A 25,349-nucleotide genomic window follows, 5' to 3' on the forward strand; every position below is an offset into this window, starting at 1 on the left:
GTCTGATGTCAAAATTTTATTTCACAAGACTCGCATAAGTTAAAGATTTGAATCTATTGGTGCTGAAGAGTCATTAGGGTATGTTGGGGTATATTAAGCACATCGTGTTGAGCAGCATTTGTCATGATTTAAATAATTTGATCTTTAGAAAAACATGGCTTTTCAAGGCAGGCCAACAATAAAGCCCAAAGAAATGTTCCGACACATTAATTTCACTTGGCATGTAGATTTGTACACTAAATATCTATCGACTGCACAAACTAACACGAATACCTGGTATAAACAAATACAATTCACTCGTAATACAAATCGGTCAAAAGACGACCATGTGATGTTTGACAGATGGTTCACATTGCAGTGCCATGGGTGGGTGTCACGGGCTGATTGAGTCCAATAGTGCTGCACAACCAGCCAGCAAAGTCAACTTGTTCTGCCTCTGACTGCCTGATGAAAGGGTGTACCTGGAAGAAGGGGGAAACCATATTAGCTGACTTAAACAAAATAGAATTAAATGAGAATACTAATAATGGACACCCACCATCAACTGTTTCAGGTCTGCCCTCTCTGCTGGGTTTTTAATCAAACTGAAATGATGAGAGAAGGGACTTCAGGTTATGTAGTCCATATTAACACCACTAGGTGGTGTAATGTCTTAAAATGTGTACATACCATTTGTTCACAAAGTCTTGAAATTCAGGGCTAAATATCCCAGGTAGCTTTGGTGGAGGCTGAAAAATGTATGGACAGGACTGAGGTCACATGGTGCAAGCTGCAGGTGTAGTCGTTTGTTTAATCAATAACAGCAAGTGGACCTCACCTCATTGACGATATAATCAAGCAGCTCAAATATAGCCATTGGTGGCCTGCTGTCAGGGCCGTATGCTATGGGGAGATACAAACAGAAACTTCCTGTCAAAGCTGAAGTTTATTTACAGTGATGTTTTAACAGAATATTAGAGTTGTATCCAAGTACTGCCTTGAGGAATTGAAATGGACCAGTGTCATGTCAGACTTACAGCTGCATGGTCGCCCAGGAGGCTGCGGCTTTGGGGAGGAGTCACCAGAGGCTGCTTCTCCCTCCACTGCAAAGCCAAAAATCTGCTCCAGTTCCTTAGCATCGGGCGGTGGGATCGGGAAGCGTCCAATGGCCATTTCGACCAGAGACAGGCCCATGCTCCAGATGTCTGACTGAACAGAGTAATGGGTGCCTTGCAAACGCTCTGGCTGCAAAACAAACAAGACAATCGTGTAATTATGCTGTAGTAAATATTTCTATACATCACGTAAACATTCACACAGCAGCTGCTTTGTCAGGTCACGTTAGGGAAAAGCACAGGTGTAAATCAAAGTAATGACGGCAAAGTTTAATGTTACTTCTTAAGTTTCAAGGTGCATGCTGGTTCACTGTCGCAGAACCATCGTTAATGTGATCATTAACACTCTTCCTGCTTAAATGATGTCAAAGTGGCTGCATTACTCTCAAAGTGGAACAAATAACTGGCTGTATATAACAAACCTTTAACATAAAAGATTTGTGGCCCACTTGATGTGAAGCCGATGCATGCAATGACTCCTATATTTTTTTTAGTTCTATATGTGACTGAAAGCAGCAGAAAAAGATGTGTTTCACTCACAGACATGTAAGAGCGAGTGCCCACAAAGGAATTGGCCATGGAGTCTATGAGCTGTCCGCTCACTCCAAAGTCACACAGCTTGATCTCACCGCGGGAATTCACAAGGATGTTGGAAGGCTTGACATCTGAAACGGATACATACAGTATTTAGGAGAACACAGTAGGCAAGTGTTCAGCAGGGAAAAGCATGCGGACTGATATAGAATTTGTTCATGAACATCTATTCTATGCTACTGCGATAAGGGATTACTATTTGTGACACTCAATAGTTTTAGTCTGGTTATTTAGAGCATACAGTGTTTATGCAGCGAGGTAAACAGCCCACACTTAAACTGGCCATTAAAATGCCCTTTCTTAATGTGCTCCCAGTGTAAGTGATGGCAAACAAAGTCCACAGTCTGTTCTGTGTAGAAATTTATCTGAAGCCAATATAAGGCATCACCACTCCGACTTGCATAAATCAAAAAGATATATTTTAAAGTTGCAGCCGTTTTTGTTGCCATCCTCCCACTGCATCTAAAAATGTTAATACAACATGGATTTTGTACTAAAAAAAAGGGCTATAACTTTGAAAGATATCCTAACTTGCCTCACCAAAGCTTCAGATTAGCCTCTGATGAACATAAGGATATATAAACAACATTGAACACACATTTATAAAGGATCTCATAGTGGCCCTCAAGCATAGCCTGCCTAATGTATTGATGAGACTAAACATCTTGTAATAAAGGCAGAACTGTATTTGATTTGAAACACATTTTAGTCAATTACTATCAAACCTCTGTGCATGATCTTGTGTTTCTCTCTCAGGTAGGAAAGTCCTTTAATGACCTGAAAGGACAAATGATTCATTTCAGATGTTTATATTTTTAAAACAACACAAAAATAACTATAATGTGGCCGAGAGAGCAATAATGGAAAGCGGTGCTACAACTACCCACAGCGATGCTGACTTTGCCGAGGATTTCCTCTGGGATCTTCCCTGCTTTCTTGAGTGACTGGTCCAGGGAGCCACCGTCCTGCAACCAGCAGCAAAGACAAATACTCTCAGTACAAACTGTAAAGCAGCACCTAAAAGTGAAAACAAGCAGTCGTAATGTGTCGATCAAAGAGCGGTTACCATGTGCTCCATGCAAATGCTGATTTCTCCATCACTGTAGAAAGCTCCGTAGAAGCCTACAATGTAGGGGGAGTTACACTCGTGCAGCACCTGCAGCTCCCTAATGATCTGGTTCCTGATCGCTGGTTTGATCTCCAGGTGGATCAGCTGGAACACAGCACACAGCAACTTTTACTGATGCCCTCATATCACTCAGAGATATGACACAAGCAGGTTAGGGAGAAAATGCATTATAAATATACTTGAATAAGAAAGACAGAAAACTGAAATGATTAGTGGTTAAAAAATCAATGTGGTAATGTACTGTCAGTGTACACGTTCCATCTATGCAGCAATAGCAGTACCTTCCTTGCCATAATCAGACCAGAGGGCCGGTGGGAGACCTTGAAGACAACTCCTCCGTTGCCTGCACCGAGCTCACAGATCTTCTCGAAGTCATCGTCCTTCAGCTCCCCCACCTTTTGCTTCTGTGTCAGAAAGGCCTCCAGGCGTATCCGCTGCTGCTCATCTAACTCCAGCTCCTCCAGTTTCTTCTGCAATGCCTCCAAGTTGGTTCTTATAAACAGTAAGGTAAAGGAAAAGACAAAGAGATGACGACTGATTTGTGTATTCATATTGTAAAAGGTCACATTTGCAGACTGAATCATTGGTTGTCCCTCCATAAGACATGCGGGCATTTATAGTGTATCCAGATCTTATCTGTTGTAGTCGTGTACTGTCAGAGAAAAGTGTATCCAATCCAATGTATTTATTTTTATAAATTATTATATAATTATGTAATATTTAAATTCTGTCTTTAAGAGAAATTTAGAAACACAACAGACAGTGATGGTTCCAGAATTTGTTTGCCCCAACTGCGAAAACCTGATCCCCTCTGGGATTCAGCTTTGTAGAGGTAGAGGCAGGGTGGAGCAGGATCACTGACACATAGAGAGTGTATGACAGCGAAAGCTGCAACAGCAGTAGTCATGCCATCGGCATTGCTGTTGCCATTGGCAACCAACCAAAGAAGTTAGAGGGGATCGCTGGGTCTGTTTCATCATTCCTTCCCAGATCCCAATGTGAGGAATCTCAGAGTACTTGATCTGTTGTCATGGCGATCAACATCCTTGACGAGTCAACTGGAAAGTGAACTCCGTTCATCTGCCGCTCATTGAATACCCGCCCACCCCCCCACGTCAATGGTCAGTCGAAGCTTTTCTCATTACCTTTATGAGACCGCAATGTAAAGACCAGTGAGTCATTAGGACATTCCAGCTGATTAGATAGTGGAGCATCTGTGTGAGCATTTTCCCCTTCATGGATTTTTATCCGTTTGGAATTATGGAAAAAGGGGCAAAAAAATAAGCAGTAGTCTAAAAATTCTTAAAAATATAGTGGCCAGGATTTTCTGGATCAATAATTCCATAATAACATTTCAGCATATACTGTATATCTGCAGTGTTAGAGGAGGCTTAGACCCAGACACAAGGCAGTTCAGAAGGAGACTGAGCAGACTGGCTGTTCCACAAATTGTTGTTTTTTTTTGATAGGGTTTGAAACAGTAAAGCCCTCGTTCAGGCTTGCTCTTCGACGGAGAACAGTACCTTTAATTGGTGCTGCGCCCGATGGCCGCGTCAGTGAGATATGCCGACACTGACATTGAACGTGACACAACAGACAACAATGGAGGACATCCAGCAGCTCGGTTTTTTCATGCTCAGTTTGTGGCTGTTTGTCTCAACAAGACGTCAAGCTCAGCTGACTGTTGTGGGTGATTATCATGATGCTCATAACAGGGTTAAAAGATAGCAATAAAAAAAAGGCAGATTCAGAGGAGAGGTTGTCTCAGGTCTGCAGATTAAAACCGGCAATCAAATCTTTTTTCCAGTGATTCTGTCTACTACAGCTTTAAATGATCAAAAGTGACGTATACATGCATGATTTGAGTTGATATGCTCACCAGCATTCAGTCAATAGTTCTTGTGCTATGTTTACAAATGTGTATCATACTTTAACACTTTTCTCATCAAGTGGTTTTAGTCACGACACAGTGGAGGGCGGCTTAGTATGCTCTTCTCTCTGCTGTTCCACCACACAGTGAAGAGAGGGTTAAGTGGTTTTATTTTTGAATATCCATGGAGACAAGGTGCTGAGTTTGAGTTGGCTGTGGGCAGCGTGGGCGTTTTTGTCGACAAGAGCTGGAGGTGGATGGAGGAGGATGGAGGAGGATGGAGGAACTGAGGAGAGGAGCAGCCTCAAACCCACTCAACACAATATGTAGGAGAGAGGGACTAGAGCTGCTGCACACTGCAGCCTCCCTCCTCCCTGTAGGAGCAGGAAGAATGAGCACGACTCTGGCTTTTGTGCCTCTATCCTCACAGTGTCCAAGGACAGCCTGTAGAACTTCAATGCAAGACATGAACTCTCTCTGCAGTGTGCAGTGAAGCGTCACAAAAAAAAGGAATCACTGTTGTGTGTCATAAGTCACATACTGTACATTAGAGTCAGGATTTAGTTTGTGGTTTAAATTGTAACCGTGAACAGTTTTTTCCTGTCAAGGAATAGAATTCTAACAGTTGAGAGAATAAAGCTATGAAGCACGGATTGATTTAACTGATTTAATGAACACAAATGAAACTATGTTAGCTCAGTGTGGATCACAGCGAACTGCAAGAGACATGATGGATGATGGAAGGGGGTTGAGTTGTTATATTATCCATAATATAACTCTTTCTATCACTCACTTTTCTTTCTATCTGATAAACCAGTTGAGTTTTGTTTGTCAGTTGGTTTGCTCGCCTGGTTTTGTAGCCTCAGTTCAGTTGAGTTCTGTTCTCTTCTCTTCTGTTCTGCTTGTTTGGCATCTTTTACTGGCATCAAACCATGTTGTTCAAACATTTTTGAATATTCCATTTTTGTCATTTTTTGGTTGTGAATTAACTCTTTACTTTAAAAACAAACAAACTGTGTTTACTCGTTCCTTTCACGTTGACAATTCTGCCCCTCCTCTGACCCATTTATTACGGCCTCACAGCTAAATCTGTAGCAGCACTTGAGGCTTTGAAAGAGAGAGAGAGAGACACTCACAGACAGAGACAATGAGACAAGAGAAAGAGAGACAATGGGTGCTTCTATTGGCTGTTTATCTACACCTATCGTACACACAGGTTATTTCCAGCAACAACAAATTGCCAGTGTGTAAAAAGAAAAGAAATAGACAACAAATGCAGTAAACTCCCTTTATTTTTGGACTTGTGTCCTTTGTGTGTGAATACATCCCCTAAAGCCCATACAAAGAAATAATAGCAGTTATTAAAAAATAATAAGCTCTAATGGATAAATGACTTAATTCACTTTACGCAGCCACTTAAAGTCTGCATGTATTCTACATTTGATAATATCTTGGATCTTATCCAAGGTATTTGGTCATGAGCAAATTGGCTGTTTTGTATTTTGTTCTTAGATTTCCTCTGATAATCTCACAGGTTTGGTTGGCATTATGTGGGCCGCTCAGCACTGCTGGCTTTCAGCCACTTTCACACTGACGAAGCATTTTGTTGGCTCCACCGGCAATTCCTTCTCACCAGCATGGAATGGACTGGTTTCAGGTAGAGGCTAATCAGTAGCATCTACAAAATGCGACATCCATGCTGCTAGTATGAGCATTCTTCCTCAGTCGTGTTGGTCCAAATTCTATTGAAACATCAATTGATTTAACATACTTTTTTGTACATCACTATGTTTGTTTAGTTACGTCCACTGAAATTATGCCGCAGCAAAAAACGATTTTTGTGCCATAAATGACATTGTGAGAGAGCAGCTGTTCAATTTGTGACACATCAACCATATGTATCTCGAAGCGTCACCTCTTAAACTGCTAGCTGTGATGTCACCATGGTGATGTGACTGATACATACGAATCCTGTATTGTACTCATAGGCACACGGAGGCCAGAGGTCACGTTCAGACACTCTTCACCTCTTACAACATTATTTGGGCTTTAAATAAGTGGGATGATTTAAGTTGGTGATTAAAAGAGGACGGACCTTTACATGCTACTCTAGAGTCTAATTTGTACTGACTAGGTTATAATATATACAGTATATACTCACTACAACAAATCCTATATTCATAAAGCAGTTGAAATGACTTTAGAGGAGCATTGATTACCACACACACACACAGGTTGGCACAGCTATTCTTCTTTATGCATTGACTTCCATTCATTTACACAGCTTAAACAAAGCCTTATCCCTGACCTTAACTCCTAACCCCAAACCTAACCTAACCACAGTTCAAATCTTAGGCCTAAACAAGCTCCACAGCTCAAACAGCTCCACAGAAATGAGGTTATGTCTCAGTAAGACCAGCTTTTGGTCCCTGCAAGTGTTTATTACACACACACACACACACACACACACAGGCATTGCCAAAGTGGGATCCCTCCACAGCAGAGCTTGCCAAATCTCTGACATGCTGCTCCTTGGCTTGTTACAGCCGGCCCAGCAGCAGCGGCAGCAGCAGCTGGAATGTGTGCAGCATTCACCAAACATTATATCATTGTCAACAACTACTAAACAAAGCAGAGGCCCATCTCCATTGAGCAACAGTTTCAGTGTGCCTATCCCCCATCACGAATGCACAAAGAATCTTAAACCGTAGCTTAACGTCGTCGATGATTTAATGGTTATAGATAGATGTTGTATTCAGTTTCCACTTTAAAATTAAACATTACAGTCGCGGTGTTCTCTACTCAGTGTCAGCTCATCTCGACTAGTTTCTGTCAGTTGTTTTTTGATAGAAACTTTACTGAACTATTTTTTTTTATAGAACAAGAGTAATCGTCATAGAGCACAAACTTCCACTTAGATTTAGATTGTACACAGTTTATTGCAAAACACACAAAAGGCCCTCTAGTGTGTTATCTAGTGATGAAACAAAGAATGATTCCACCTCTACAGTACATTAGAAAAGCAGCCATCACAGCGATGACAGGTTATGTAATTCTCATCTCTTCTGACCCAACTAGTTTCTGGACAGACTGAGCTTTTTCTCTGTGACCTGAAAACTGGATCATCACGACAATTTGATGTCGCCCATCAACGTCCCACACGAATAAGACGCTGCACGCCGTCTCTTTGCAAAGGTCAATCTCTGACTGATCACTGTCCACAGTTAGAGTGATGACAGAGATAATGTTAAATGAGGACCAAAGAGTTAGTTAGAAATGTATTCATTGATTTGGTTTATCTTGTATATCACAGATAAGATTTCCTTATGTCTAGTGATTTGTGTGACAGAAAATGTTATTTGAAATAGGGATGGACACACAGTTGTGTTTCACTGGTACTCACCTCATTGAATTTATGTCTATTTTCTATTGAGGTGACTCAGTACCACATTTTCCCCTCTGTTACTGATATCACAAGCACAAGTACTGATGCTAATATCAGTCTTTTACCCCCCTTTTAAACAACTTAGGTGTTAATAACACATTTGTGCTATGAACACTTAGACCACCTTGTGATATCCAGCCATTTTTAAAACACGCATAATGCTCCAAAAGTGTTGCAGACTCGTGTAACTCCCACTCGCCTCCTGGTCACATGATGATGGTAGTGTGCACATCTCTCTTTACAGCATGTCACTGATGCTTAGTGAAGCATTTATATGATATTTAAGGTGTACAAACTGTATCGGATATTACTATTTTTTATTTTTATAAATAAAGATAGAGTATCAGGCTGATGCCAATACTGAATGTTGGACTGGCTCATGATTCCTATTTTTAGTCTTATTCTTTTACTTGGAATTGAAATTGATATTGACTGATAAGTCAGTAAAATCATCACTGTTATCTCTATAATGTCCACTGGCACTGATAGCCAGATAGTCGAATCACTTTGTTAGTTAATTAATTAAAACAAGTCAATATACTTACATGCCATGCTGGCTCTTGTCCCACTATTAAGGTCATTTTACAATTTCGATTTTTACCCATAAAATACTGTATTATTATTATTATTTATTTATTTTAATTTGTCTTATTGTTATTATTTTGTGTGGCTAATATGATGGTTTTTGGATCAATGTGGGCACATTATTTTTATATTAAATGTTCCATTTAATTTTATGCCTCTCCCTGCACTATCTGTCTATATGTATTTTACATTTTTTACATTTATTTGCATTTTAATATGCAAAATAGATCAAATCCAGCCTGAGTGATATCACACAGCGACACATCCACCCTGCCCTCGTAACACACACACACACACACACACACACACAGACTTAAGTTCTATTGGGTTAATAGTGCAGGACGCTTTGGTATGATGACCATCAGCGTCCACACCGTCACCAGTGTGCACCGTTGCTGGTAGATGAACGCTGTCACTCACTCTGTGGCTCCTGTGCCATTGATAGTGTTTCCATCCGGGATCGGGTTAAGTTGGATTGGCTCCGGCTTCCTTCTTTTCTGCATTTTCTGTACAGAAAACACACGGACCACGGCAGCGAGGATGGAGATCCACAGTCAGAGCAGAGCTGTGGCATCAAACACGGACACGCTCAGGCCACAGATGACAAACACTCCGCCGTTAGTGTCATAAGCTGCAGCTACAGGAGTTATATTCTTCTTCTTGGAGATGGGTGGGTGTGAATGAGACGGGAGATGAAACGTCACAACAATATTTACACTCCTCCCCTCTGCTGGTGATAGAGGGTATTACACTGTAAGAGTAAAAACAAAACAACGCACATTCAAAATCAGGGAGTTTGCAACCTGTGGCTCTATATGGCTCTAGAGTCCCTCTGCAGTGGCTCACATACGGCTCAGATAGATAGATAGATAGATAGATAGATAGATAGATAGATAGATAGATAGATAGATAGATAGATAGAAAGATAGATAGATAAAACAACTCAATTTATACACTACTTTATCCAATCACCAAATATTTACAGTATTTTCTTTATGCTTTTAATGTTTACACAAGAATACATCTGGCTTTAACAAGACCATTTCCATTACCGTCCTGGATTACACTGTTGTTCTTCATCCTTTATTTATGGATATACTGTGTATATATATATATGTTTTCTTTCAAAACATGCGTAGGGTTAGGGTTAGAATTAAAAGGGTGGTGGGGCAGGTGCCACTAGTAAACCAGGCATGTCCAAACTGTGTGATCTGGGGCCAAAGGCAGCCCAGCCCTGGGGACTGAAATATGGACCTCCACAAATTATTGTTTGATTCATTTCTATCACCGAGATGGGCACTCATTTTCTCTAAGGACAACCTTTGGGACATGTAGTCATGTAGGGGCAGTAGGAAACTTCACAACGACACCTTTTTCATTGTAAGGGCACCCGTAGGAAACATAGGAAGATGCAAAATGTATATTTAGCTTTAGAGGAATTGGCAGCCAACAAATGAATGGCAGCCTCATGTTTGTCTTGTGTCAAGAGGACAATTTAGTGCTTTTATTTTTTAGTCCATGCCATTGACCGGACCAAAAAAAGAGGTCTTAAAACCAGTCTGTTTCTCACATTTGACTGGCCATCATTACCTCCCTAATGAATGACACGTAAGCTGTCAGTGTAACCTCACCATGAAGATTAAATGTAAAGTACAACTTGAAACCGGCTGCCATTTCTGCTCTAATGCCTTTACACATTGTCCTGACAGACACAAGGGCAGTCAGCCGTGCCTGGTTTATAAAATGCATCTCACTGCCAAAATCATCTTTTTCTTCATAAACCAGGACTGACAGGGAGGAAAGATTGTCCATGTCCTGTCTCCAGCTCGTGGACAGTAACCACGTGAATTTTAAGTTGCTTTTGACAAATTGGCTTGTGTGCACTCAGGCATATCACACCTGACTACAGTTCATGGTCTCCCATGTGGATTATGAACCATCTACACTAGTGATTTTTTCTCTTAAGGGTCTCCACTGACACAGTTTGTTGCAAAATGTGCACTAGAGCACAAAAAATGTTCCTGCTGCAAAACATTTGTCCTAATTTTGGGAGTATTTGTGGTAGCTTACAAGAAGGAGATTTGTAGTCACACCTGGTTAAAGCGCCGTAATCTTCATGTTGACACTTGGGATAGTTGTAAGCTGCAGACTGCTTTATTAAAAAAGCATCTGCTGAACCAAAACCTAGTTTTTTATTAAAGACCGGACACAGTCTTTACCCCTTACACAAGATGATTTGGCTCTCAATTTCTTGCTGGGGGCCTTTCCCCTGCACAGGGGACTGAGAACAGGAGGCCACGGAGAAATTCTAAAATATTTTAACAGGCACTTCCTGTCAGCATCATCTGCTCCTCGTGTTCTCCTGTGGGAACAGGCATCCGAAAAAGGACAAGACACTTTTTTTACTGATTTGAACAAAACCATAAAAAACATAAAGCCTCAAAGTTGGCCTTTTAACCCCAAAATAATTTATTTAGTCCACTTTTAATAGTGAGACAGTTGGAAAACTTCACTCAGCTGTCTTGGATACAAGCTGATGAAGGATAAACAACGTCTTCTGCTGCTTTATCAGTGGTGATTTTGTTCATCTTACCCGATAAGCACACGTGGCCATCCCTTTTAAGTGGGACCAGGAAGCCTCAACTGTATCGCAGAGATTAAAGGACCCTTTTTGTCTCAGCCCCATGCATCAGCCCCATGATCCAGCCATTACCCTGCTACTAATCTGTGATTGATGTGGATGACTCTGATACTGAGGTCGGAGCACTTTTATCTTAATACTTTGACTCTGATAACAAATTACACCTCCTGATTTCTTATCCTGTCGCGTGTCTCTTGCAGAGAGAAAAACTGATGTAGAAAACTGGGAGTTCCTCTCTGAAAATGGTCCTGAAGGTGTGGCGCCTGGTGACACTGCTGGAAACAGTGGCACAACCTCTAAACCATTTAGCTCCAGGTAGGCACACTGGGTGTTTCTGCCTCTACAACGTAACACTCAGTCTTACTGAATCAGATGATCACTCCATATATACATGTATGTATATATATATATATATATATATATATATATATATATATATATATATATATATATATATATATATATATATACATATATGTAAGCACTGTTATATAAGGGCCGTTTCAAACTAACAATGAAACAATCAATGCCAGACATTGACAACAATTCAACACAAATAACTTAGCTTTTACATTAGATTCAAAGTGTTTATTGTCATATGCACAGTATTTCACTGTAAAATGAAATTCTTACTTTGCAGTCTGCTCAAAAATACCAGCAAAAAGTAAACAAGAAATAGTATTTAAAAAAAATTGTATATAAATATATATATGTACATATACATATGTATATGATATATATTATCACCTACATTTGTGTGAACAAGCACCAGTGCTTATCATACACATTATGTGAAAATACCATATTCAGTGAGTAAACAAGTATATCATTTATTAAAATGATTAATTTGCAATTAATGATGTACTTGACAGGTTCCACAAAGCTGTATTTTATAAGATCTTGCATTATGGAGTTGGTAAAAATGCAATAATTTGTCAACATCTTGAAAATAAATACATGTAGTTCAATGATGCATGAATTATGTCTCATATATAGAAAGCATTTTGGAAAGAGTTAATAGCTACTGTGAGATTGCCATTTGGTTTTCAGCCCCAATGACCAGAGGCAGAAGTGATCAGGTTCAGTGAGTTAATATCTCCTCTTCTCATAGTGTTCTCTTGGCTTTCAACCATCTTGAGGAACATCACACTGTACGCAGAACAAACGTATCAGACATTGTATTCCAGCTTCTGAGAATGAACCAGGTCAGAGTGTTTGGATTTTGTCCAAGAACATTCCTCTGAAGTGAGAGCTCAGGAATCTTTTCTCTCATTTCATTTGCCCCTTCATCATCAAAAGAATCATCAATCCCTCATGTTCCTCGGCTAAAGCCAGTTTTCTCTCGCAAGCTTTTAAGACACTATATATTATCCAAAGTGAAGTATTACACATCATTAACATGTCAGGTCGGTGTCCATTATACCTCTCTGTCGACAGTTCTTCATCATGATTTCTTTGTATGAAAATAGACGTCTGTGCCCCTGTATATTAACCCAGGAGGGAAAATAATGCTTGAAAACAGCCAACGCCCCAAACAGGTACAAATTCCTATTAAGAGAACATTACAAAATAATGACTGTCAAATGATTTGTCTTGCTGTCCGTGTTATTCTGGTCACCTTTAGAAATTAAGAAACTAATTGGCTGATTGGCGCAATTAAAGCCATCACAGAAATCTATTTGTCTATTTGTGTCCTTCGAGCAGAAGATGAACACGTTGACTTGAAGCCTGCACCACAAAAGGCCTGTAAAAACCTGCAGCCCCGCTCAGAGATGAAATATAAAGAGGATCAAACTCAGATACACTGTGTGAGCATGACCAGCAGACCTGGGAAAGCAGAATATGTTATGTCTTGTCTGATGGTGCAGCTTTGTTGCCTCATGTACTACTTTGTTTTGGGGTAGTGTGGGATTTGAGGTCAACGTTTCCAGCAGTCCACAGAAGCAGCTTCTGAAGTGGCTGATAACAGCAGCCAGTCGCTCTGACTGAGAAGAGAAGGATAGTGGTTGTGGAGCCAAATATGCAAATTAGAAATGGCCGAAAATGTGACCACAGGATGGGACATATAGTACAGAAGGCCAGGGAGAAATATCTGATTTGAAGTGATAACATTTTCCTCTAGAATCCATATGATCACATATGTGACATAAATTACATTGAGTGTTTCTTCAGATAAAAACCAACCTCCTATTTTATTATCAGATATGTGTCAAATTTTGTTTCATTGACTACCGTTCGTGTGGATGCGCATGCAAAAAGTCAAATTACGCCAGCCCCAAATCAAACTGCCGATTATACTTTATTTTATCTGCCATTGGGCTTTAATGTGAACAACTTTAACGGTGTATTTAACTGTTTAAAGTGCAGAGAGGCTGCACTTTATGAACTTGAAATAGGTGACTTAATGACACCCAGTAACATGCAGGATTCTGTTTAATGCAATGCAAGACTCCACATAGAGCATTATGTCTTTATGGGGCCAGCATGGTTCCACAGCCTTTCTCCGGCAGGATGGTCTTTACACGCTTCAGTATCCTGGTTTATGTATATCCCAGCAGGTGTAGTAATCCCATGGTTATCTGCTTCACTGTGAACTGTGAAATGGGATTAGCAACATAGCACAGAGACATGATCACCACCTGTACTGTATGACTGACTGACTGAATGAACCACGTCACTTATGTGTTCCTTTTATCTAATGGTAAAAGTGTGTTCATAGAACAACCATGCTGCTGCAGCCTCCTCTCCATGAACCATACTTTCACCTCGTCTAATTGCACAACCCTGACAGGCTGCGGCTTCTTTAACTTCGGCTCAGTTTAAATAGCAACTCCCATTCAACTCTGAACCACACGTTTTTTTGTGTGTGCACAAACTAATGTTGAAACATTGTCCAAATGAAGGTACCAGGCCTGTATCTCCTTCATAGTCATTGTATATATATCATATATCATAGTATATCCATATAAATCTACTCAAATTAGAGCTTAAACCTGGCACTTAATCGTGGGATCCAAAACGTTTGTATCTACTGTGTATTTTAATCCAATACTTGTCAGTTACAGATATTACATTTGACAATGTAACATAATTCATATCTACATGTTTCTTATTGTGAGCCACACGGTTTGTGTAGTGATCAGCACACATGCCTTGTGTGTGTGTGTGTTCTCCCAGAGACTGAAACACTCTAAATTGACCATAGGTGTGAGTGTGAGAGTGAATGGTTGTTTGTCTCTATCACTGGCAACCTGCTCTTTGCCCAATGTCAGGAGGGATTGGCACCAGTGACCCTCATGTGGAGGATAAAGCAGGAGACAATGAGTGAATGAGTGAATGAGTGTTTCTTATTGTCACTAAATCTCATGCTTTTTCTTCACAAAACACTATTTTAAGAACAGATGGACATAATCTTTCAGAAAATATTACTGTAAACGTTGGGGCTGAATATACATTTGCTACTCTGGTGAGTTGGTGCTGCAGCGGGACTGTGTGGGTGGGATGGACTCAGCGCAGCGCCTATGTTAAGTGTAATGATGGCAGATGTCACACAATGCAAAAATGTGGCTCGCTGGCGTGTTTTTGTTTGTCTAATGAGAAGACGGGGATTAAAATAAACCAAAGACAACACTTGTTTCGAAACGATGTTGTTGTTGTTGTCGTCGTCGTGTCTGCCCTTTTCACCGGATTCGCTTCCCTTAAGAAAAATGTGTGCCGCCAGACTGGAACTTATTTTTCAAGTAAAAATCATCATTTATCAAAGAAGGAACATTTAGCTGAAAAGGTCTGTCCACAACACTCAACACCTTCTCACCCCCACTGAGAAACAAACCTCTGTTAAATGTCACTGAAATGGTGCTAGGTTCTAAATCCTCCATGTGGAAAATCAAAAGTCTTGTCTGTCCTTGAAAACAACAGGATTGCAGGATATTTTTTTTAGTGATGCCAAGATTAGAAACTTCGCTCAGGTTCACCAATGAAAAGCTCCCGTGCTGTCAATCAACTTCATATCTAAAATGGAGCAGAAATCTGTCATACAGTATAGGCACATGTGGAAATGTCAGTACAGGTGGATTAAAAAAAAAATCACCTGAATGCTGAAGAAAAACTTGATTCTACCTGATCAGGCGTTTACTGATCCTTTTACTGGTTTAAAGCAGAACTGAAGAGTTTACCTCGTACAAAAAAGTAAGATCTAATTACAATAATTACAATGTTCCAGGTAATTTTCCCACCTGCACACTTTGTACCTCATCTAATTTTGAATATTGCAGCTACCTGTCAAAGCTGTAATAAAGGTGTTTATGTGTATTTAGAGATGTCCATGGTCTCTGTCCACCACATATATAGATTCTTTTTTTGTTTAGCAAATCCAGCTTCTTCAAGGAGATACAGAATTTAAAGGAGCAGTGTGTAAAAATCAGTGGCATCTAGTGGTGAGACTGCAGATTGCAACAAATCGGAGGACTCCTCTGCTCACCCCTCTCTTTCCTAAGCACGTCAGGGAGCTTTAGCCGTGATTCCACTCCATAAAAGACATACTTTTACTTGGTAGGCGGATTGTGTACAATCATGTGACTCTGGACTGGTGGCACAGACCTGATTTGTCCTCTTAAAGCAACACTTTTAATGCCACATGTTTTCAAATGCTTTGACTGTATGCTAGACTGTATCATATGACGTACTGTATCTCTGTCTTACTGTGCCGACGCTTTTAAGTTCCCAGTGCGGCACAAGGAGATAGAATGCTGCAGTTTTTTTTAATGAGAGGTTTGTGATCACTTCAATCAAAACAAGTGTATTTGGGCTCTTGGATATTTTTACTGGGCCACCAAGTCAAAGAAATGCCAAGGTACCGGAAAATGGAACAGTTGGGGCCGGTTATTTTGGTACTATTCCTAATGGAATATTAATACGTACCGTACTGAACCGAACCGTTCCACTGGGTGGAAACACGCCATATGGTGGCCACATACTGGACAGAATGTCATCAGCAACAGTTGTCACATTTTTTTTTATCATATTCATTATTTCATTCGTAAAAACCTTAAGTCATAGTCATGTCAGACGACTGACTACTGCCGGCTCTTTTTCTTTTTTTAATAAATTGAGCTTTTGCTTCACAATGTAAAAATTGGGATGTATGTCAAACTTTAAATGATGACCTTTATCCAAAGTACATATAAAAGTCTTATAATAATACATGTTATTTGTTGGCGCCTTTCTGGCACTCAAGGTCACCTTACATACAAAAGCAAACATCAAAATAGAATAAAATACAAGCAAATGTAATAATAAAAGACATTCTAAGAGTATTATATTCAGTTTCTTCCAATATAACCTCTTTCACCACTTGTGACTTCATTCATGCTGCTGATTTATTTTATGACCTTCTATGTTGATATTGAGAAGCACTTTGTGACGTGAAATCTGACCTCTAGTTACTGTTGTTGTTGTTTGTTATTATTATAGGTGGCGGTCAGGTTGGGTGGGTGGGCTCAGCACCAGCATCAGTGTCCATGACGTCAGCAGAGTTTAAAGTGGGCCGCGCTTCACCCACAGTGAGGGAGAGGAGAGAGAGACAGAGAGAGGAGGGAGGAAGCGTCGACTGCTCTTCTCTCAGCTTCTTACTTTAAAGCTGCTGGACTGAACTCCTGCAAAACTACCTGCACGCTGAATAAACACGGGACACCGCGTTGCACCGAGGAGCCGCTGATTTTCTCTTTAGTCGAGGGCGACAACTTTAAATCTCCTCACGGGTGAGTTTAATAATAATAATAAATGTTTTTATTTTTAAAAGAAAGGATTTGAGTTAATCGACAGTGGCTGCTGCTGCTGCCGCCGCACACATGTCACATCCACGGACCGCGTCTTTGTCTGCGTTGATGGACAGCTTTGGAGATGTTTGCTGAGAGAGACTCGTGTTATTTTGTGTTGGTTTGTTTTTGTTGTATTTTGTTGGTGTGGTGCGGTAAGTTGGGGCGCAGTCTTTTGGCATCTGGGTGAGCTGCTGTTGCCTGGTGGATGTGACAAATTGCGCTTTCTATTTAATTAGGCTATTGGCGAATCTATCGCGTGGAAATGTGCGAGCTGTGCCAAAGAAAACGACTCTATCATCCACAGGAGTTTTATAATCTAGTGCCGCTAAGTGTGTGTGTGTGTGTGTGTGTGTACACACTCGTCTTTGTTGCCTCTTAATTACCTTTTTTCTGGTATAACAGACTTTTGTCAGAACCTGTAGTCCTTAAAATGTGATTTATGGTGAATTGTGGTTAGGGTTATAGGCATTCATTGGTTATGGTAATAAGGTTAGTGACAACTATCTCAAAGCATTTTACAAGCTGCTTTTGAATAGGTTGTTAAAATGTGTGTTTAGAAAAAAAATGTGTCATGTGTTACTTTATGATTGAAGTTGAATTACCATCTAATTTCTGGGCTCATGATAAACATTTGACATCAGTGTAAGTGGTGCCTGTGTAACTGCAGTGCCACAATGTCTCCCACAGTGTGATATTAATTTATTTAACAAGATTTAATATGTTTTCTTCCTTTTAAAGTAAACAAATGTTGAGTGAACCCAGCAGTAGCAGCAGCAGCAGCAATGATGGACATTTTGACTCCGTCCAAGAGCACAATTTGGATGTTATGCCATTTTGTAACCACTAGATGGCAACAGAGTGCCGGCTAAAGCAGCTGATTAAACTTGCATTCGTCTATAAGTCAATGAGCTAGATCTGCACCATGGTTTAATAATGAAATCATTACTGTTGTTGATTTGTTTTGTGGAATAATAAACAGACCAGGAGGCCCTTTTTGTAGAATCAATGATTTTTATTAAAGGACTAGCTGATACACACACACACACACACACACACACACGTTCGACATTCATGACTTGAGGGGACATTGCATTGACTTACATTCATTTCCTGGAGACTTACTCTAACCTTAAGCACAATTACTACTGGGCCTAATCCTAACCCTGACCCTAACCTTACCCTAATCTCAACCTAACCTTAAAACATATCTTCACCTTAAAATGTAGTACTTTACGTTATGGGGACTTGCTTTTTGTCCCCACAAGGAAGACAAGTCCCCATGACTGTGTGATGTGTAAACAGGATTAGGTCCCCACAACATTAGTAATACCTGGACACACACACACACACACACACACACTTATGAAACGTGGTGCCTTGCAGTCATTACTATTGTTTTGCCTGGTTGAAGTTACATTATAGATTATGAAATGGGTTCCCAGCATTAAAGGGATTTTGTTAAGGCCATTTTTTATGAATGCACATCATCACTGCAGCCGTGCAAGATTCTTTTTTCATTCCCCAAAAAAGAATATTTGCTTTCATTTGCCTTGTTTCCTTTTGTTGTTTGTTTGTTTTTTTGGATTCGTATTGACACACATTTACGTCATTTAATAACCGAACCATTCCAACACCCTTTGTTCTTTTTCCCCCACAACAACATCATGTCTTTTCATTTATAAATAATAATGCACATCGTCAGTCAAACTCATATTTATCTTATGATTACTGTTTGCTTTGTACTACATGATCAGTGTCATAATCAAAACTGTTTAACAAAGCCAGTCGTGACTTTGGACGCTGACCCTTATCATGTACATGATAATAATTTACATGTGCTGATATGTAAATGAACAAAAACAGGAATTTGCATTAATAGTGATTATTGAATACATTTTAGTTTATTGGCTACTTCATGCACCGAGAGTACTTTCAGTATGTCATGATCTATTATACACTGGTTCAGTGGGTTTTTCAACTTCTTTTTTGTCTATAATTATGTGGCTATTTATTAAAAAGCGATCTAGTGATGGGGACAGTCAGTCCCAGGTCTTTCATGGAACTTCTTTTAGAGGTCATGTCACCAGTAAACAAAAGGACTCTCCGTCCATCCTCAGTGAAGCCAAGAACGTTACTGCGATTGAGATGCTATGAAATCAGACAAACGTATAGTGAGCACGCAGACACATCTTTGTCTCATTTTCTGAGTCTCTTTCAAAGCAAGCGTCTCTTTCAAGGACACACAAGTGGCTCATGCATTTGTTGGGGGTTTTTTGTGCACTTTACCGTCTAGTAAACCCTTTCAGCTGGAAACCCCGATGTTTGCCTCAATCAATACATTTAATTAGTGCTGATTAATGAAAGTGTGTGGCTGTGGAAGGCTGAGTGCTTACTCACTTCACAAGGATACATTCTATTGGCAGCCGGGGAGAAATTGCTTTCAATGGTAGGAATTTGATTTCACATATCCATTCACAGTGTAAATTAGGATTAATGAAACAATATATGAGATAATAGTGGCAAGTGCAATACACGATTTTGTTTGATTTAGAAGACAGTCTCATTCATTTCTTAAATTGTTAAATGCATTTTACGCATTTTATATTTTATATATGAATATAATTTCAAAGCATATATATATATATATATATATATATATATATATATATATATATGTATATATGTTTATATATATATATATTTATATTTATGTATGTATATATATATTTATATTTATGTATGTATATATATATATATATATATATATATATATATATATATATATATATATATATATATCTCATTCCCTCAGGTCAGCAGTATAAGACTGGTAAATACACTGCTTTCAGTGTTCTGACCGATAAGTGGGTTGGGTTCCGTTCATGAAGGTAAATCATAATAGTCAGCTCAGCATTAGAAAGTTGACACCAGCTTTGAAAACTACATGTGAACACTTCAGCATCATTGTAGTATACCAAGGCGAGAGTTTATTCCGTCGTTGGAGTCAGAGTCCCACAAAAGTTACAGCTCCAATGACCTTTATTCTGCAAATTAAGCTGTTTTTGCACCGCACTGACTGATAGGTCTTATTATTTCAGCAAAAGTGCATTCAGCATCGAGCAAATACCCCGGAGCCACAGCAACTACATTAACAAAAGTTAATGAAATATACAGAGGCTGGACCTGGACTTTGCTTTACTTTTGAAAGCTGTGACATTTACATTTTGCACATCTATGGAGACGCAATGAAAATGATATACACTAATGCAATGCATACATACACCCACATCTTATCTTATACTTGTCCTTACGCACACATTTATGCTTCTTTACTGAATTGTTGGTCTGTAAACAGCAGGTCCGTTTATGAGTCTGGATTATTGAGATTGCACGTGTTCTGCATCAAAAAAATGTAAAGTGAGGCTAAAAAATTTAAGGCCACAAGATTTTGTCCATAAAAGAGCTTATCTAGCTGGCATTGAAAAGGAAGAAGACATTTAAATTCCGCTTTACTTCTGTATTAGTATTCCCATAGGTCTGAAAGGTCTGCACCTGATTATGCTTGCATGCATTTAATTAATAATTCGACAATGTGTGGCATTGATGTTGGTCAGCCAACAGTCTGCAGGGGAATAGATTGCCTGAGTCTGATATCCAGCCGCAGCCTCTTAGCGAGCAGCAGAAAGGATGAGCTCAGGCAGATTTCAGATACAGGAGCTCCAGCATGGAGCTGCGATAATCCCCCCTCCCTCAGGTGTATTCACTCCCGGGGAGAAATGCCTCAGACCAGCTCACCAATGATGCTTCGCTATGCTCTGATTAATGCACACATCAGTTCTTTCCTTGTTTGTTTTAATGACAAGCATGTCCCTTGTGGGAATCTGGTGACTTTTTGCAAATACTGCTGATGCGTCTGCTTTCACCTGCCACTTCCCCCCCCCCCTCTTCCTTGTCTTGTGAAAGGACTGTTGCCGTGAAGCCTGAGTCTTTTGACATGACTAGCCTGTCAGTTACATTGCAGGGAACCACATGGCACTTTTTTTTCCCCACCAGAGATACAGGAAATGCACAAGCTAGAGAAATGAGCACTGATAAGATGTCCGCGTGTTGGCATGCGGTGTGCTCTGTTGATAAGGCTATTACACGTTATTATGCCTTAGACAGCAGAAATCCACTCTTCATCTCAAGTATACGCTTTGTACACATAATTAACTCAGTGCAACTTGCAGATGAGTCGAACTGGATTGTATTACTGAGAAGTTAATTTACTTATTGAGACCGAGGGCATTGAGCAAAAATGTGGCCGCCTCAGAAACATGCTAAAGATGTACGTTTGATGATAATTTGACAGAGAAATCTTCAGCCACTCCCCCTTTCCTCTTTAAACAACACTTTGTAGACTTTGCATGACTCCTACCTCTGTTTAAACTTCTTAGACAGTCTCCTCAGTGTAAAACTATATGTAATCCAACATTTAATTTCATGTGCTAGCAAAAGAGACGCACTGTGTGAACTTTTAGAAAGTAAAATTAATTTGGGAAAGTTCAACATCATTCTATAGAGAACAGGCAATTAGTGTGAAACAGTGACCGGAGCATGATTTCTCCTGAGGCCACAAGACTGTTACGTAGGGGTTTCTTTACGAAAGGTGCAACAGTGAGTCCTGTATATCACAGACATGGCTGACATGGTAATTATTACTACATTTTAATATTGCAGGAACGCGAAAGACGCCGGTCATGCCACATTTGGCTGCCATACATGTGACTGATGTTAAAAGTCAGCCAACAATTCACTCTCTCTCTCTCCCTCTCAACTGTCTATTAATAGTGTGATGCCTGTTAGTGTGATACTTTGCCTCTGGCAGCTTTCAGAGAGGGACCTCATCACAGACAGTTTTTTTTTTTTTCCACAGTGTGTTTCTGTGTATGGGTTGTATCAATGTGTTTATCTGGACGAAGTGGTATAATCACAGAACACCAGAAATGTTTACTTATGCATCTCCGTGATCGCTACAACACGTGACGCATCACTGCCACGTCTCAGTTACACTCTGCGCTTCGCTCGTCGCTCTACCTACACATCCTGTCAAGCCGTCTGATCAGTTCTCAGGCACTCTGGACCGTTTCCAGTGTCTGGTGATTGATCGTTATGTTATCAGTGCAGTGCTTTGAGCACTATAACATAAAGCTGTGGTGTTTCATCTGCACCCAGGAACATGGCTTGTGATCAATGGCCAGCAGTCAGGACAGGAAACGGAGCACATATTGAACACATTTAGGTGCAAAATAGATGCAACGTAGGTGTATTATGCACTAGACTGCTGAGAGCCCAGCTTCTTTGGCCTTTCACGGGCATGGTTTGACCAATCAGACCATGTCCAGAGGGCAAAAGGTCAGAAGCAGGACCAGTCAGTTCCACCTGGCATAATCCTGGGAGAAGGCAGAGAATAACAGAGCAGAAAGGAAAGGTTAGAAATTTCAGACATGGACTGTGGTTAAGCTTCTGGAGATTTGTGTGTGGATGGAGTGGGTGAACTCCAGTTTTGAGGTCTTGAGATTGCCCATTTGACTTGCGCCATGTTTCTGTTTTTAAACCAGCAGACGTCACTTGTAGGCTCCTATTGGACATTACCTGTTGTCCATGTGTTACGCATTATCCTCTGTTGTCCTCAAAATGGGACCATTCATTCATTGTCTATGGCATTATCCTCCACATGAGGGTCGGGAAGGGTTGGAGCCAATCCCAGCTGATATAGGGCACACCCTGGACAGGTCGCCAGTTCATCGCAGGGCCAACATAGAGACAAACAACTATTCACACTCGCATTCACACAGGCGGTCAATTTACAGTCAATTGTCCAATTAACCTCTGCATGTTTTTGGACTATGGAAGGAAGTGCACACACTGGGAGAACATGCAAACTCCACACAGAAACGGCCTTGATCCGAACTGGAGACCTCGTTGCTGTAAGGGAACAATGGTAGCCACTGCACCATCATGTATGGTGAGGACATACTCCAGAATCTGGCACTCACATTTGATGTATACAGCACTCACAACAGCAGGAGAATCTCCAAAGGATTCAGATGAGGGTAGCATCTGGTCTGAGTCCGCAAGATGGCAGAACACTTTCCCATTTACTTCAGATTTGCTGGAGTTTCTTTTGCTCAGTTCTCACACGATTGCACTCAGACATTAACCAGAGATTATGCAAGAGAGCTGGAAGGATAATCTCCAGAGAATCACCAAAGTAACTTTTGCATCCATTTGCATTCACACCTACGATATAGCCTTGCTGGACAATCTCCAAAGAACCCGTGGAGTTGAGTGCATGTCAGAAAGAAGCTGGACGAGAGTGTGAGGAAATGTGACAAAAAGGAAAAGGTCTGTATGTGCTACATTACAACACAGGCCAGTGTATGCTGGGATGGCAAATATAAATGCAGTGTTGTTGTCCTACCATTCAGCCTGCAGGCTGATGATTTTGCTGCAAGATGAGTGCGAGGTTTTGTGTTGTGCATGTCGGATTGCGTTGTGGTTTTAATACCATTGTGATATATGATGGAATTACACGCCAGCCCATATTACAAATTACAGAGAAATAGAGACATACAGTGAGTTTTAACAACGTGTACCTCCTAATGAAGCACATGATTTATAAAGAAGACACATCTGCACATTGTTTGTGAAGCCCGGTGGATATATTCAGCGTCCTAATGACTGTACAAACAAATTCCTAATGACTTTGTACGCAGTCTGTCACAACAGTGATGAAAATAAGCATTTTCTGCATGTATTTATTAGGTAGCCTGGATAAAGCCACTCACACGCTGCTTGTCAAGGTAGACGTACTGTATTGTGCTCAAGTGCTTTCAAGGGCATTTAAAAGGTCACACGGGCAAACATTGGACATACATCTTTAATGCAAAACTGGTTGATGGAGTTCTCATTTTCGCCAAACTCTGATCACCTGGTTGCACCATGGGCAGGTTTAACACACAGTTAATGACAGTTTATTTTTGAGTACATTTACAGAGTTAACAATCATGACAGCGCATCACTCCTCCTTTCAGTCATTGACCAGTGATCCAAAAGGTTAATGTGCTGCTGTGATAGCTGCGTGAGTCAACCACTGATCTAGAGAGGGATGTTCGAGATATTGTAGCTTTCAGTGGAAGATAAAGTATTTTATTTTAATTGGGTATTTTTCTCTGAAAGAAATCCCACTTATCCATACACACATTTTTCTAGTAGGAGATCCCACAGCTTCTTACCATTAACAGCAGATAGTGAAGTTTGGCCTCGACTTGATTGATTAAATGACCAAAAACTACAGTAACACTGGTGTTGAGAATAGACTAATTGCATGTACAGTTTGCCGGTGCTATACACTTCCACTCCACTCCAGTATATTTCAGAGGGAAAGTGTGTCTGACTGGGAAAGCTGCAAATAGTTTTTTATAATTAGGATGAATCCTTGTCTGGTTTTAGATATTGAAATATCTAGTTTGGAGTCCCACAGATTTCAGCAGTTTGTTACAATTACTTAACGGTTAATAATATGTCAGAGATCAGAGAAAATATAATAGTTTGTGTTTTATCTCTCTCATTAAATCTCGCACTGCCTTCAAGGGTCCTTGACCTCTAGCTCGAGAAACACAACTTAACAACTGTATGAAGAACTGACATAAAAATACCATATGCAATGATCAATAATCAGGCGTGAAAGATGAGAGAACTTCTTCCACCACATTTGGCGGTTTTACATATTTTCCCAGTGTGGGATGAATATAAAGATCAGTAGCCTGCGGTGAGACCTCACAGATTTGTCTGCGTGCAAAGTGAGGTGTATCCAGGCGCAGTGGGCTTTTCACTTCTATGCCCGCCTCTTGTCTGCTTCACACACCGCTTACTCTGCGACATTTGGGACGGGTTTCTCACTGCTTGGCTTCTCACATCTTGGACATTGACACAAAATAAATTAAGACACAAAGAAGACACAAGGTTTAGAGTTTGAAGGAGTTGGTGGCTGAGGTGTGAAATTATTGGGGTGTAAAATTGCCCTGGCAGCCGTGCTGTTGTTTCAGCATTTCGTGGCGAACTGCTCAGCTATAACCTTCCTACTTGCCTTTTCAGTGCCGTCTTCCCTCCACCTTTCACGTTTGTTTT

The 25,349-nt window shown here is 40.3% G+C and overlaps 2 protein-coding genes across 8 annotated transcripts in view; one reads left to right on the forward strand and one right to left on the reverse strand.

Moving 5' to 3' along the window:
• Position 1: 1 nt before the first annotated feature.
• Positions 2–9,390, reverse strand: map2k1 (mitogen-activated protein kinase kinase 1). Its single transcript, XM_058645566.1, has 11 exons — positions 9,138–9,390; positions 3,099–3,309; positions 2,755–2,901; positions 2,576–2,653; positions 2,414–2,465; positions 1,635–1,759; positions 1,017–1,224; positions 818–882; positions 670–728; positions 539–584; positions 2–461 (listed from the first exon to the last, which is right to left on the reverse strand). Exons 1-11 carry the CDS (start codon positions 9,218–9,220, stop codon positions 348–350), a joined length of 1,188 nt encoding a protein of 395 aa, XP_058501549.1. The 5' UTR covers positions 9,221–9,390; the 3' UTR covers positions 2–347.
• A 7,556-nt stretch (positions 9,391–16,946) lies between these two features.
• Positions 16,947–25,349, forward strand: part of megf11 (multiple EGF-like-domains 11) — a 72,898-nt gene continuing 64,495 nt past the window's right edge. For all 7 annotated transcript variants that reach the window (XM_058646185.1, XM_058646178.1, XM_058646180.1 and 4 more), the window contains exon 1: positions 16,947–17,117. The gene's annotated coding sequence lies outside the window, so the exon portion shown is untranslated. The remainder of the gene's footprint in view (positions 17,118–25,349) is intronic.

The sequence above is a fragment of the Solea solea genome, chromosome 12 (assembly GCF_958295425.1).
Source record: "Solea solea chromosome 12, fSolSol10.1, whole genome shotgun sequence".
NCBI classification, from domain to species: domain Eukaryota; kingdom Metazoa; phylum Chordata; class Actinopteri; order Pleuronectiformes; family Soleidae; genus Solea; species Solea solea.

Coding starts and splice junctions, on each gene's coding strand:
- map2k1 (XM_058645566.1), bottom strand. CDS start 9,220: ATGCAGAAAAGAAGGAAGCCGGAGCCAATCCAACTTAACCCGATCCCG. Junction 1,760..2,413: donor ACACAAGATCATGCACAGAG/GTTTGATAGTAA, acceptor TATCCGTTTCAG/ATGTCAAGCCTTCCAACATC. Junction 883..1,016: donor TCCTGGGCGACCATGCAGCT/GTAAGTCTGACA, acceptor ATCTCCCCATAG/CATACGGCCCTGACAGCAGG.